General features: G+C 38.6%; 1 protein-coding gene across 3 annotated transcripts in view; it reads left to right on the plus strand.

Annotated features, from left to right (window-relative positions):
- Window positions 1-5352: 5352 nt before the first annotated feature.
- Window positions 5353-14023, plus strand: part of hsf4 (heat shock transcription factor 4) — a 29501-nt gene continuing 20830 nt past the window's right edge. For all 3 annotated transcript variants that reach the window (XM_028585744.1, XM_028585745.1, XM_028585746.1), the window contains exons 1-3: window positions 5353-5842; window positions 12514-12622; window positions 12740-12867. In XM_028585744.1, coding sequence (XP_028441545.1) covers window positions 5717-5842; window positions 12514-12622; window positions 12740-12867 — 363 coding nt within the window. In that variant the 5' untranslated portion in view covers window positions 5353-5716. The remainder of the gene's footprint in view (window positions 5843-12513; window positions 12623-12739; window positions 12868-14023) is intronic.

Consider the following 14023-nt stretch of genomic DNA (forward strand, 5'->3'; position numbering starts at 1 on the left):
TCACCCTTATGGTATGGGTATTTAGAATGGTTTTGTCAGTCTTAGCACAATATCAATATATTCCTCAGATCATTTAAACGTCAACACAGTTCAACTACTGCAGTGTCTTTAATCTGAGCTTGAAAAGACATGGCAACAGACAGTGAATGGCTCCCTCAAGTGGACAGCATTGGGTAATGGATTTAACATTCAGTGTGATTTTTGAAAATGAAACGCTTTACATAGGCCCATATTTAGATGTAGGCCTATATAAAATAGATCCGTTTGTTTCGTTTTCCAGAATAAGATCGAGGAGAAGGCATCCATATCTCTGACTGAAGATCCTTATTTTGGCCACTCAAAGGCAACTCTTACTGTAGGTAAGTGTTAGACATCCTACGCTGGCATTTGAATGATTAAATAAAAAATAAAAATAAGGACAAAGATTGGGCTGATCAATAAAAAAGAAAAAGCAACAATAAAAGAAAACACACCTCACCAACATAACAGCAGAGACAGAGTAAAAAGGACTTGAAATCGATCAGAATCACAACTTCATCATGTTTGCATCTGTGGTTCTACTCTTGGCGGCTGTTTTGCTCCTCGTGCTTCTCTTTCAGACCCACAGGGCCAAACATTTATCTCTGGTCAGAACCAGAACCAGAACCAGAGAAGAACCAGAACCAGAGAGATCTGTGTCCCAACAGGTGACGGTACGTCAGCGCCAACAGCATTTTATCAGCCGTGGAAAGTAACTATGCTGTACTTCAATACAACTGTAAGGTACTAATAATTTTCTCCTACTTGCCTATTGTACGTTTTACTTCTTTATTTTTATAGCTTTAGTTACTTTTCATATTCATATTAATTATACAAAATATTATGAATAATCTATGATGTATTAAAGTTTATTGATCCGGTGGTGAAATTCAAAAGCTACCTGCCAAGTCAAACTTCCACTGTTATTTTGGTGAAAGTAATTCAAAGGTAATGCAAAAGTAGTGTAACACATTACAATTCAGAGACAGTAATATTGTAGTATAACTAATTACTCTCAAATGACAGTAACTGGTAATCTATAATGTATTACATTTTGGAAGTAATTTGCCCAACACTGACTACATTTATATAGGCCTACTGCATTCATATACTGTTGGAATGTTTAAGAAAACATATAGACCAAAACAGAACTAAAAGAGAATGAATATTAAACTTACATTTGTCAGGTGGACAGAAACTCAACTCCAAATAGAAGGGTTCCTTCTCCCTATGTCTTCTACATGTTCTACTATGAAATAGTCAGTAAAATAAAGGCTTTTTAATTTTGAAGAAGAGTGCCTTGGATTTTCCTTCTTTTCTACACTTAATTGAATTTCCGACCCCAACGACCACCTTCAAACATTTGACTGAACTTCCTGAGCACCCTGGACTTTTTTTGTCTTTCAAATGATAATGTTGCTCCGCAACTGCCACATATGTAAATGATAGGGGGGACACGATTCTCCAAATCCACTATTCGATTTCACTTTTGATTTTAAGGTCACAATTCTAATCGATTTTCGATTCAACATTTTCTTTCAACAGGGACAGCAATGCCACAATAAAAGCCACTGGCAGAAGGGTACTTTTTAACAACAGTTTGTGTTTCTCAGTTTTTTTTGTGTCGTGAGTGAACGCACCATCGTGTAATGTTATGTTACCTGAGGGCACCGTGGACTCCCCTCGGAGCCCTCATACGTTACCTTCCTTTACCTTCGTTGTTTGTTTGCATAACTCATTAACAGGAAACCTCTCACTTTTTTCCAGTTCTGTTGTTTCTCTGTCACCTTTGACTCCGGCATTGGCCAAGGCATCTGAAAAAGTGCTGCTACAGGCTTCCGGTAAGCTAACGTTTGTGTCTTTGCCAAGGGGGTAAGCCAGCCTCCACAAAGCATACCTAGTATGGAGCCATTTTGATGCTAATAAGCCATCACCCGCCGATAGCATCCCATTGACTGCCATTCATTTTGGCGTCACTTTGACAGTGAATAACTTTATGTGTCCATTGTTTATTTCTAAAGAAACACAACAATGTATAAAAAGCTAACAATTGTGTCATAACCACGTGATTTTCTGTCGCACAGAAATTACCATAGCAGTACAGGAGAAGCTCACAAGCAGTTTTGACTTACATTATCTGTTAACTACTAACTAATGTTAACTAGTATTTTAGTTAGCAATAATTAGCCTGTGCCTATTTTATTTCCCAACATATACCTAGGCTCTCCGTCTCTGCAAGATTGGGAATGATTGAGATTTCTCTTGGCACAGCTACCAGAAGACTTACAACTTTCAGACACGTTGCTCACGTCACATCTACGTCGTCAAGCTCAGTTGGAGGCTGCTCAGTAACGCTCAGCGCTCACCGGAAAAGTGCTTCTGATAGACTTCACTGCTCTCTGTTGCAAGTCTACGGTGTCGCTTTGTCCATTAATTTTACTGTCTATTGTCTTTGCATGCTAGCATGCTATCAGCCTTGTAAGCTATGCCGTATGATGTTTTGTTTTTTTCTTCGGCCGTGTGCAAGTAGGCGGGGGTAGAGAGAAAAAACCTACAAGTTGCATTAGTTGAAATTGAAAGCTCATTTCACCCCTAGTAAATAGGGGGTGAACAGGGGCGTGTCTAGGACTTGAGGACGTTCGGGGCTTAGCCCAGACCCACTTAAACAAACTGAATGTAATGAACTCAGAGCAGATCACAAAAACGCCGTTTGGCTTACCCAGCTTGTTAATAGCCGGTGTATGTTCATTTCAGTTGCCCAGTTTGTAGATGTTAGTTAGATGGTACAAACATTTGGCATAATTACAGCTGGCCTGGCAACACAAAGGCAAAGGTTTTGCTTGCAGATTTGTGGTGCCTCCCCCAGAACATTTTGAGCATTAAACAATTAATTTCTTGTATTCTGGTGAACACTGTTTCAAATGATGTGACAGAGTAAACCCTGGTTCAGTACTCTGCCATCCAGGATATGGACCATAAAGTGCAGTTTGGTGCATCCAGCCAGGCACACCTTCAACTGGAAGAGGGACTTCTCAAATCACAGCACTCCCTCTGCAATAATGTTGTTAAATATATTCAATTAAAACTATTCATTTTAAGTAATTAACCATTCTCTCTGTAGTTATTGTTTATGTACTGTTTTTGCATAGGTGTCAATTTTGAGTAATAATCCATTCAACATGCCTCATGAATGCACATGAAAGTTGAATGTTACACAAATGGACATCGGTGTCCAAAATAATTCCCTAATTTTCAACATGAATTCCAAAAACCTCAATATACATGAAACATACAGTATATACAGTTGGTTTGATTCAGGTATCATCTTTTAAAATAATTTACTACGACTTGTCAGTCAGCATTTCATTCCTTTGCTTACGTACAGTATATGCAACTAAAAATTCAGCGGACTGCCCTGGACAGGATATATATTCATGGTTCATATTTTTAACATTTTAGCTTTGTTTTTTAGTCACCTAAACACTTCTCTGGTTTGAATGGCCTACATTGCCACAAGGTTTGGATTATATAAGACTTCCCACTGTTTATGTGTGTGTGTCCGGGTAGGTTCACAGGTTGGGATCTTCTATCACAGTTTGGAGTCAACAATTTTCTTTGCCATATATCAACTTAAAAGATGATGTTGATGATGATGATGATGATGATATGTCAATGTGTTTACAACTTGTTTTAAAAAACTGATTAATGTAGCTTTAAACATCATAAAGGCCTAAATATAGCCTTGAATATAAACTACTGTGACCTTTATTGAATGCAACAACATTGCTAATTGTAGCCTAGTCACAGTGTAGTTTACAGTTTGTAAGTCCTACAGTAGTATTATATCAGTTGAAAGTTTATACACTAGATCCTAAGATATTTTCACTTATAAATGGCTTTCAGCCAGATGTTATGATTATCATCAAATAAATTAATTTGTAAATTTTCAATTGTAAAATCATGTACATTTTATCATTTAATAAATAAGTAGAAAAAGGATGTTTATAATGGAATTTTTTTCCATTATTGAGATTATCTGAAGAGCATTCATTTCTTAAATGAATTCAATAGGAATCTACCTCTTAGACCAGATAGAAGTGGACATTTTCACTAAAGGAAATGTAATGGAGTCACCACAATCAGCAGGATTCAATTTCTGGGACTATAAATATCCACAGCAGGAAATCCAACCAGTTGTTAAGATGTCTTAATTGTTCTAGACCAGTGGTTTTTACAACTTTTTTCAATAATTTACGCCTTTTGAACTATTTTAGTACCCACTGAACAGCACAAAACATTTTTGGTCAAAAGAAAAACCTATAAACCTATAAGAGGTACAGCACTGCGCCTGTTAAGGCTTAACAAACAAACGTGTAACTGAAAAACACTAGTCTAGCCTACACTTCAAATGTTTAGAATCCATCACTAAATTGATTTGTTATTATAGTATAATTATTTTAGAAATTATGCATAAAAAAATCTCATGTACCCATTGCAGTAATCCAAAGTACCCCTAGGGGTATTAGTACCCCCATTTGAGAAACACTGATCTAGACTAAAGTCAGTGGGGAGAAGTAATGAATAAATGTACTCAAATGCTATGTGGTATATGAAGTATTTCCATTTTATGATATACTCCTACTCAACTGCATTTCTCAGGGAAATATTATATATATTATTACATCGGCAGTCACTTTGCAGATTGGGATTTTACATACAAAACCTGTGATGACCTTCTAAAATATGATGCCTTGTTGTATATGAAGTAGTTAAAATCAGCTCACATGACACGTTACTGCATCTGTAATGACAGTAAAGTGTCATAATATTATTATTATTATATATATATATATATATATATATATATATATATATATATATATATATATATATATATATAATACTTCTGTCCTTTTAACCAAGATAAATTAAGATTGTGAATGCAGGACTTACTTGTAATTGAGTTGTATTAATACTCTAATGAACATAGGATCTGAAAACTTTAATACTGAGGTGTGGACACGCTTAATAACAACGACAGACAGTTGTGAAAACTGTCAGAAATGATAAGGGACCCTTTCTACCTGGCATACAGGTACACTGAACCCTGCACTATTCAGCTGAACCAGTAGCAGTTTGATGGTTGGACAGTGGTGCATTATTGAAGCTTTTGTGTGGATGCTGTATTGTTTCACTGGGCGGTCTCTTGATTGTCAGCGGGAGGCCGGGGGTTGGGGGGGGGCTTGAATGGTGTGTGTGTGTGCTGACATGGACCTTCTGTGATGACATTCAGTTGGATGACTGGTGTGGCAGGGAGGACAGAGAGAGGGGAGCGAAAGAGAGAAAAAAGAAACCATAAAAGAAACAAGATAGTTTAAGGGAGGATATATTAAACAGACAAGTCAAGGAAAGAGAAAGTGAAAATTGTGGACAAGGTGAGTTGTGTGGACAAAAGGATGTACAGTGGCAGTTTGACCGAGTGAAATGGAGTCGAAGAGACTGAGACAAACTTGGGATTATCAGTAACGGAATATTAGAAGTGGAGTTTCTCCAACATGGACTAGTCTGGGAATCTGAACACACACACACGCGCACATACACACACACACGCACGCACACACGCACATACGCAAACACACACAAACACACACATTTGGTTTCCTGTTGTGAGCCATCTTGGCAGCGGACAGGTGACAGTATGCAGGAGTCTCCAGGTGCCATGGGTGTAGATGGCAGCTACGCCAGCAATGTTCCAGCCTTTCTCACCAAGCTGTGGACCCTGGTGGAGGATCCAGATACCAACCACCTCATTTGCTGGAGCGCTGTGAGTCAGTCCTCAAAACTTACTAACTTACTGTACGTGATACTGTAGAAACTCTGTGAGGAATGTAATTTTCAGTATACAAAAAAAAGATTAGAACGTAACTCTTAACCATCGTCTTCGTAAAACACTTTTGTGTCCATCATCTGCCTTCTGTTCTCTGATAAGCAACAGCACATTTAGATCAAATGATCAGCAAGTGTTAGCTACTGTATCACACAAGGCATATAATAAGCTGTGACAAGGCACCAAAATGCCGTTTTCATGTAACATGAGTACGACATCTTTAATGAAAATTATACACATTATTCACAGGGCTCGTTTCAGCAACAACAAGCAAACAAAAAACTTTTTAGGGATAATAAACTTGAATAAAAAAACAATGCCTTTACTGTTAAGCCTAGCTAACGTTACTTGTTTAACCTTGCTAACAAAACTGCTAAAACTGCTAACGTTACCTCCATACCTGTTCAGCTTGCTAACTAGCTGCATTTAATGTTGACCCTAGCTAATGACTACTTGTTTAACCTGTGCCATGTCATTTCTCTGAAGCTCCATTGTTCCAACCTCTCAATAACTCAAAAAATTCCTTTGTTCCTACAGCCCACTAGTCCGACGTCCACCAGCGATATTACGAATCCCACTATGGCTACGCCAAGACCCACCCTTCAATAGCATTTATTGGCCAGGGGTCCATGCTTACGCAAGGTATAATGTAACCCCATTTGTACAGGTCCTATCCCCTGACAAATCGGCTATCCTAACCTTAACCACTTGAGGTCAAATGCCTAACCCCAACCAATTGAGCTGCTTCGTAGAGCGGGTCTTGGCGTGGCCATAGTGGGATTCGTAATTTCGCCACCAGCGGGACGTCAGACAAGTGGGCTGTAGGACCAAAGGGAATTTTTCGGGTTATTGAGAGGTTGGAACAATGGAGCGTCGAAGAAATGGGCAGTCCCCGTTTAACCTTGCTAACAAAACTGCTACTTCCAAAGCTGTTCAGCTTGCTAACTAGCTGCATTTACCATTGAGCCTAGCTAATAGATACTTGTATAACCTTGCTAACAAAACTGTTATTTCCATACCTGTTTAGCTTGCTAACAAGTCCCTTGTTTAGCATGCTAACTCAAGAAGCAGAATAGCCCCAGAGGAAAAGAAAAGCTGTACCCACGGGTTTAATTTGTATTTTATAATATTCTAATATGAATATAGTTTATCATACAAACAATATAAATCAATGACACAAAAGCCAGTCGATAAAGCTAATGTTTGCTGGCCTGTGCTTTTATGGCAGCTTGTTTTAAAGTTTCACTGCCCTGATTGTAAACTCCTGGTAAGTTGTGGTCTAGTATAGGGAGGAAGCCTACAACAGTGGTGGAAGAAGTACTCAGATAATTTACTAAAGTAAAGATACCAATGCAGAAGAAAGTAAAACTGCAGAAGTATCATCAGCTTAACATACATAAAGTATTACAAGTAAAGCCCTGTGAATAATAGGTCATTATAGAGGTAGTTTGCATTAATGTGTACTGATGTAGCTGGACAAGTTGGAGCTAATATAATGACGTTATGTTCTGTAGTTTAGTCCAGTGGTTGCCAACCTTGGGTTTGGGCCCCCTTAAAGGGTGACAAAATAAATCTGGACTAGGAAAGAAGAAACGTTTTGTTTTTTTGTGAAATATTGGATCATTTTACCTCTTCAGGCCTACAAGTATTTAAATAAAACCATTTGAGAAGTTTAGAGGGGAAATCACTCTTTGGCGGAACTGCTGGCACCTTGTATACACCTGAAACGTAGAAGAGAAAGGGGCCCAGACTAGACACTTTTGTAAAAGATTCCAAAAAAGAATGGTATCATGTAAAATCCTATTTCTTTCTTTAATTCTACTTTAGAGTTTTATCTGAACACCTGTGTCCAGCCTGTCTGATGAGGTAAAATGGATTAACAAATTCACACTACCACTTTACAACAATGTTGTATTTATGAAGAGTTCCTACGTTTTTATAAATGATTATATTATTGGTTGGTTAACCATTTATTATTGACATTGTACAGTATTCTACAGTAATAAGCCATCACAATACATACATAAAAATCCCACTTTTTGTGTTTGTCAGGTTGTGAGTCTGCATTCACTGTAAGCGTGGGGTCTGTTTAATTGGTTTGTGTCCTCTGCAAAAGTTGTGTGCTTTATTTGGTGTTAAAATGGCATTGTGATAACCACACTTATATTCTGCTATCAATTCAATTCAGTATATTTAAGAAGGGGACAGTGCAGATGAATAAAACACATAATTATACATTGGTTAAAAATGCCAAAATTAGCAAAATGGCTATTTTTCATCTGTGGTCCTCTGACCTCAATGTTAAAAGGGCTTTTTAAAATGCAAATAAACAAGAAAATAGACAACACAAGCAGAGCAGAACTTAGCACAAAACAAGACACAGCACAGAGCCAAAAATATTACCAACCAAACAAAGCACAAAGCATTAGCATTTCACTTTTGACCTTTGACCCAGAGTGAGCAGCTACTGTACATGTTCAGTTCTGTGAGAAAATAGAAGTAGTTCATCACTGTATAATTATTTTCAAAATGTATCATTTTTGTGAGTGAATTTTGAAAGCGTTGTTTAGATGAAAACAGAGACCACACGTGGGTTTTCTGTGAGTTTATCTCTGTCCTCTGGAATGAGTTGTGCAGGATTGATGTGTGTCACAAAGACCAGGCTTCGGAGAAGAACGGGAAGAGGACACCTTCTCGGTTTTTCTTAAGTAGACAAACACACAGACAGATGCTCTTCAATGCAGGGGCGATTCTAGGATCAGACTGAGATCAAATTTAGGGGGGCTTGAGCCCCTCTAAAAAGGGTCTAAAATCGCCAGTGCTTCAGTCTCGTGACATTTGTAGTTAGAGTGTGCAGCATCAGCTGTTGCATTGTCAGACTATTAGTAGGCAAGTGAGCATTACCACATAAGGTAACAGCAACGTCTCTTTAGAATTGTCTGAACTTTATAAATTCCCCACCTCTTGTGCAAATGGGTTTTGCTATCTCCCAATGTAAAGAATTTATAATACTTTACACAATACTGATTTTCAGAGTAAAACAGAGCTACTGCAGTTGTTTGGTAAGACTGTAACATTGGGAGAGAGAGCATGACTCATCACTCACAGTGAGAGAAAGAGAGATAGAGTCTGCTTGATTGGCTGACTGAGCTGAATTTGGCTGTTGATGAATAGATCATGCGCTCTGGTGAAAATATATTACCTCCTTATCTCCTTTCATCACTTAGGTAGCATTATTTCACATAGAGTATCCATCCGGTGACAGTTGGTGATGTAGAACATTATCACCCACAAACTCAAGTTACTAGGGGTGTGACAAGACACCCAGCTCACGAAGCGAGACGAGACACGAGATTGGGTTCACGAGATCGAGGCAAGACGAGATTTTTATACTATTTTACAGAAAACTACAATGAAGAAATAAGACTGGAAAATGGTCCTTTATTCAATCGAAAGTCCCAAAATGAAAACCAAGCACTGAAAGGTTTTGCCACAAACTCAGATAACTGGCTTCTCTCCTGTATAATTAACAGATACACTGTTACTTATTCCATATGTATGGTGGAGAGATCTCTCTTCACTCAGAAGACCAAGGTTACAACATAACTAAGCGTTTTCTGGCAGTAGTTGAGACCAAATGTTTTGTACTTGAATTTGTCATTGTACAGTAGACTGAGAGAAATAAAGCTTATTTTACTATTGTTTCACATTGATTGCATTCTAGGGCACAAATAAATGACCATCAAACACTCAACAGATGACTTTTGTGAGGACAGATGCTCTTTTCTCCTCCTCTTCATTTTATGAATTGCAGCAATAAACAAGGAAGTAGGCTACTCTAGCATTGATTTATGACCATTATAGGACGAACGGAGAACATTTCTCTTTGTTGTTCTTTTTTCATTAAAAGTAAAGTTAGGTTTTGCTGTCCGCTTACGGACTCATTTTAACAGAGATAGCGAGTGGTCTGCGCGAGACAGCGCCACAGTAAACTGCACGCTGCAGACACGTGTGTGTCTTGGCCAAGAGAGAGAGAGGGAGAGAGAGAGAGAGCGGCGGTGGGTTTTACAGGCATGTCTTTTCTTCCGTTATCACTCTGCAAAATTAAACTCTGAGTCAATTTTGGAGAACAGGAGGGGGATCTTCTATGCTAATTTCAAAGCTGCTGCTCTGCACTTTTGTACTGATATCGCGAGACATATTTTACCTTGACAAGAAATCTTGTCACGTTTAAAGGAACACGGTGACTTATTGGGACTTAAGCTTATTTAGCGTATACCCCAGGGTTAGATAAGTCCATACATACCCTTCTCATCTGTGTGAGTGTCGTAACTCTGTCTGACGGAGTGATTAGCGCAACACCTGAAAAGCACCGTGGTTACTCTCTGCTCCTCACCACGGGGCTTCTCAGGTGCTGCGAGCAAATCACTCCGCCCAAGTAGCAGAAGTTGCAGTGCTTCGCCTTCTGAGAATATAGTTCCCAGTTTGTATACGTTTATAAGATGGCTGTGTCTCATGTGACCTCTGATCATGTAAATAGGAAAATGTTGGCGTTATTTTGTCACTTATTGGGAGCAGTAGGCTAGATGGAGCCGGTTATCTCCAGGATCTGTGCTAAGCTAGGCTAGCGGTGGGTGCGTCACACAGAGTTACAACACGCACGGAGATGAGAAGAGTATGTATGGACTTATCTAACTCTGGGGGATACAGGGAATAAGCTAAAGTCCCAATAAGTCGGCGTGTTCCTTTAATTGTGGGGATGAGATCTCGTCACACCTTTACAAGAGATGTATACTTGAAGGATAGGAATACTTGAAACCAACAATTTTGAAGCATGAAGGCCACCGTAGCTGTAATACGTACTGGTGGTGCGAGAGAGTTGATTGCGATATATGAGCTCAACGCTAGATGGGAGAAATTCTTACACATTGGACCTTTAACACAGATTACAAGTGAGATCAGTTTTAAAAAGGGAGTAAAATTAGCAATTAGTCAAAGAGAAATCATCTTAAACGCCATATGATATTGGGGATGTGAATGTGGATTAATGTACTGTTGTTTACCTAAGTGCGAATGTGTCCATTGGTTAAGTGTGTTGAACATTTGTTGAGAAGGAAATGTGAATGTATCAGTAGAACTATATTTTATTGTTCATGTGGAATTATTAAATATATACAGTAGTTTTTATTTATTGTATTGATAATATGTAACGTTTATTGTCTTGTTTTGTTTTATCTTTTGTGTGCACCCCAGGAAGAATAGTTGTTACTTCCATAACAACTAATGTGTTAGGGTTTCAGAGAATGTAGGACCCGAATGCAGAGACGGACAGGCAGTGTGAGCTTTGAGGATTTAATGAACAAATAATAAGGTCCATACTAACAAAAGGTGTCCCAAGAACAGAAGTCAGATCCAAAAATAGGTACAAGCAGAATGCCAAAAACAGGAACAGGCAAAACACAGAACAGTGACAAGCAATCCACTGACAAGGACAACCGAGAAACACCGAACAGCAAACAATAATCCGACAAGACACAAAGGCCCCGTTTACACGAAGGGAAGACACAGATATTTTCCTGCGGTTTGGCCTCTCATTTACACGAAAACCCTGTTTTTATCACAGAAAACGATTATTTCTAAAAACTCCGGCCAAAGTGGAGATTTTGGAAAACTTAGTTTGCACGTTTCCATGTAAACTGAGACAAACGGAGGTTTAGGCAGCCGAGAGAGAGAAAGAGGACGTGATTGGTTGCTGTTGTTGCTATTGTCGGGATTCTGATTGGCTAACGTGGGCTTGAGCTTCTCGTTACACTGCCACCTACAGGTCTGGCGTGCTCTTGACTGCATTGACGGCATATATACACGGGTACATGTAAACAAACACTTTTCAGAAAACCGAGAGGTTGAAATGTCCCTTTATGAAAATAGCCGGCCATGTGTAAACGTAGCAAAAGACAGAACAGAGACTAAATAAACCAGGTAACGAGGACTAACAAGGGACAGGTGACACTAGGCCGGGCAAACAGGTGAAACAAATAAGACAATCACAAGGGCTGGAAAACTAAAGACAGGAAGTAAAACTAGACAAGGCAAGGGATAAAAAAGATTTCAAAATAAAACAGGAAACAGAAACATACAACCATGACATAATGGGATCTTAAATAAAAAATAATTATTAAAAAAAAAAATATATATATATATATTTTTTTTTTTTATGTCCCTGTGTTGTAATTTAAACAGGTCATGAACAATGATTCCTTTGATATTTGAATGATTTTCTGGACCAATATAAGGTATATAATAATTATATAATAATATATGGTTTTAGCATCTCAAAGAAAAAAACGTGTTTTCAGTCACACTGAAAACAATAGTAAAGCAATAGTAATGAGAAAAAAGTTAATCAGTAACCAGACAAGTCAAGTTATTATGTTGATTGTAAAGTAAAATATTTCACTAGAAATGGACCTAATAGAAAAACTTTGATCCATCATTTACAGGTTCCAGGGCTCTGTCTTGACTATAAATGTTGCCTCTGTTGACACTGAATGGGATATAAGCAGAGATGTTGTAAACTAACTACACTTCCTGATTGTTCTCAATTTCAGTCTGGGACAAGTTTCCATGTGTTTGACCAGGGACGCTTTGCCAAGGAAGTTCTGCCAAAGTACTTTAAACACAATAATATGGCGAGCTTTGTTCGACAGCTCAACATGTGTGAGTACACTCATCTTGTCTTGTTTTTCTTGTCTTCTCTTGTCTTCTCTTCTCTTCTCTCAATTGCAGTATGTGTTTATACTTTGTGTGTGTTTGCTCTTGTGTGTGTGCATCTAGATGGTTTCCGTAAGGTGGTGAACATTGAGCAGAGCGGTCTGGTGAAACCTGAGAGAGACGACACAGAGTTCCAGCATCTGTACTTCCTCCAGGGACACGAACACATGCTGGAACACATAAAGAGGAAGGTATGGACACACAGAAAAATGCACACACACACAATGTCCCAAAGGCAAACTGACCAGAAAGTATCTTAACCCTTGTGTTGTCCTCTCGGGTCAAAATTGAAAATCAACATTTTTGTTTTGTTTTTGTTATTGACACATTTTCTGATGTTTTTGTCCCTTTTGTTTGTTTTTTTTAGCAATTTTAACACTATTTTTCACTAACACCAACTTATTACCACTAGTTTTTCTTTTATTTTTGGAATTCATGGTCTATAAATGTAATTTATAGGAAATGATTCCTAATTTGAAATTCTGAATTATTTGGACTAATATTATGTTGATGGATAATCACAGACGTGTGTATGTCAAAGTTTAGTTAGAAGGCTGTTTTGAAACCATTGAATACCCAAAATTCAATGAAAGCAGTGATCAAGTACTTGCAATTGTTGGTAACTTGGTAGTTTTATAATTTTAAATAATCCATCATGATGCTTTGCAATGTAATCAGGAGTAATGCATCGTCTACCAAAAGACAGAAACGCGATCTGTAAAAGTGGACTTTCGGACAAGAAACGTAAGAGAGAACCAAGCTAGCAGGAGCTATACAGGCTAGTGGCTGCCCATTGACCCTTTGTGGGCAGACGGCTCGGTCTTTAGCGGTATCTGGTCATTCCCTTGTCGGCAAGCTGCACGGTATGGATTTAATGGAGAATTATCAAAGTAAAATTAAAGGTTCCATGACATGGTGCTCTTTGGATGCTTTTATATAAACCTTAGTGGTCCCCTAATACTGTATCTGAAGTCTCTTTCCCGAAATTCAGCTTTGGTGCAGAACTACAGCCAATAGAGCCAGTCCCACAATGAGGAGGAGAGTGGGAGGGGCAAGGTGGAGGGTGGGGGTGTGGCCTTGACCAACTGCCACTTTTCTCGTTTGAAAGCCATGATGTCTCTCTCTCATGGGTTGGCCAAATTCTCTGGGCGGGCAAAGCAGAGAAAGGGGAGGTAACCTTGCTTGTTATGACCTCATAACAAGCAGATTCCAAAACGGCTCATCTGAGCTTTCATTTTCTCAAAGGCAGAGCAGGATACCCAGGGCTCGTTTTACACCTATCACCATTTCTAGCCACTGGGGGACCATAGACAGGCTGGGGGAACTCATATTAATGTTAAAAAACCT

This window comes from Perca flavescens, chromosome 8, assembly GCF_004354835.1.
Source record: "Perca flavescens isolate YP-PL-M2 chromosome 8, PFLA_1.0, whole genome shotgun sequence".
In the NCBI taxonomy this organism is placed as follows: Eukaryota; Metazoa; Chordata; class Actinopteri; order Perciformes; family Percidae; genus Perca; species Perca flavescens.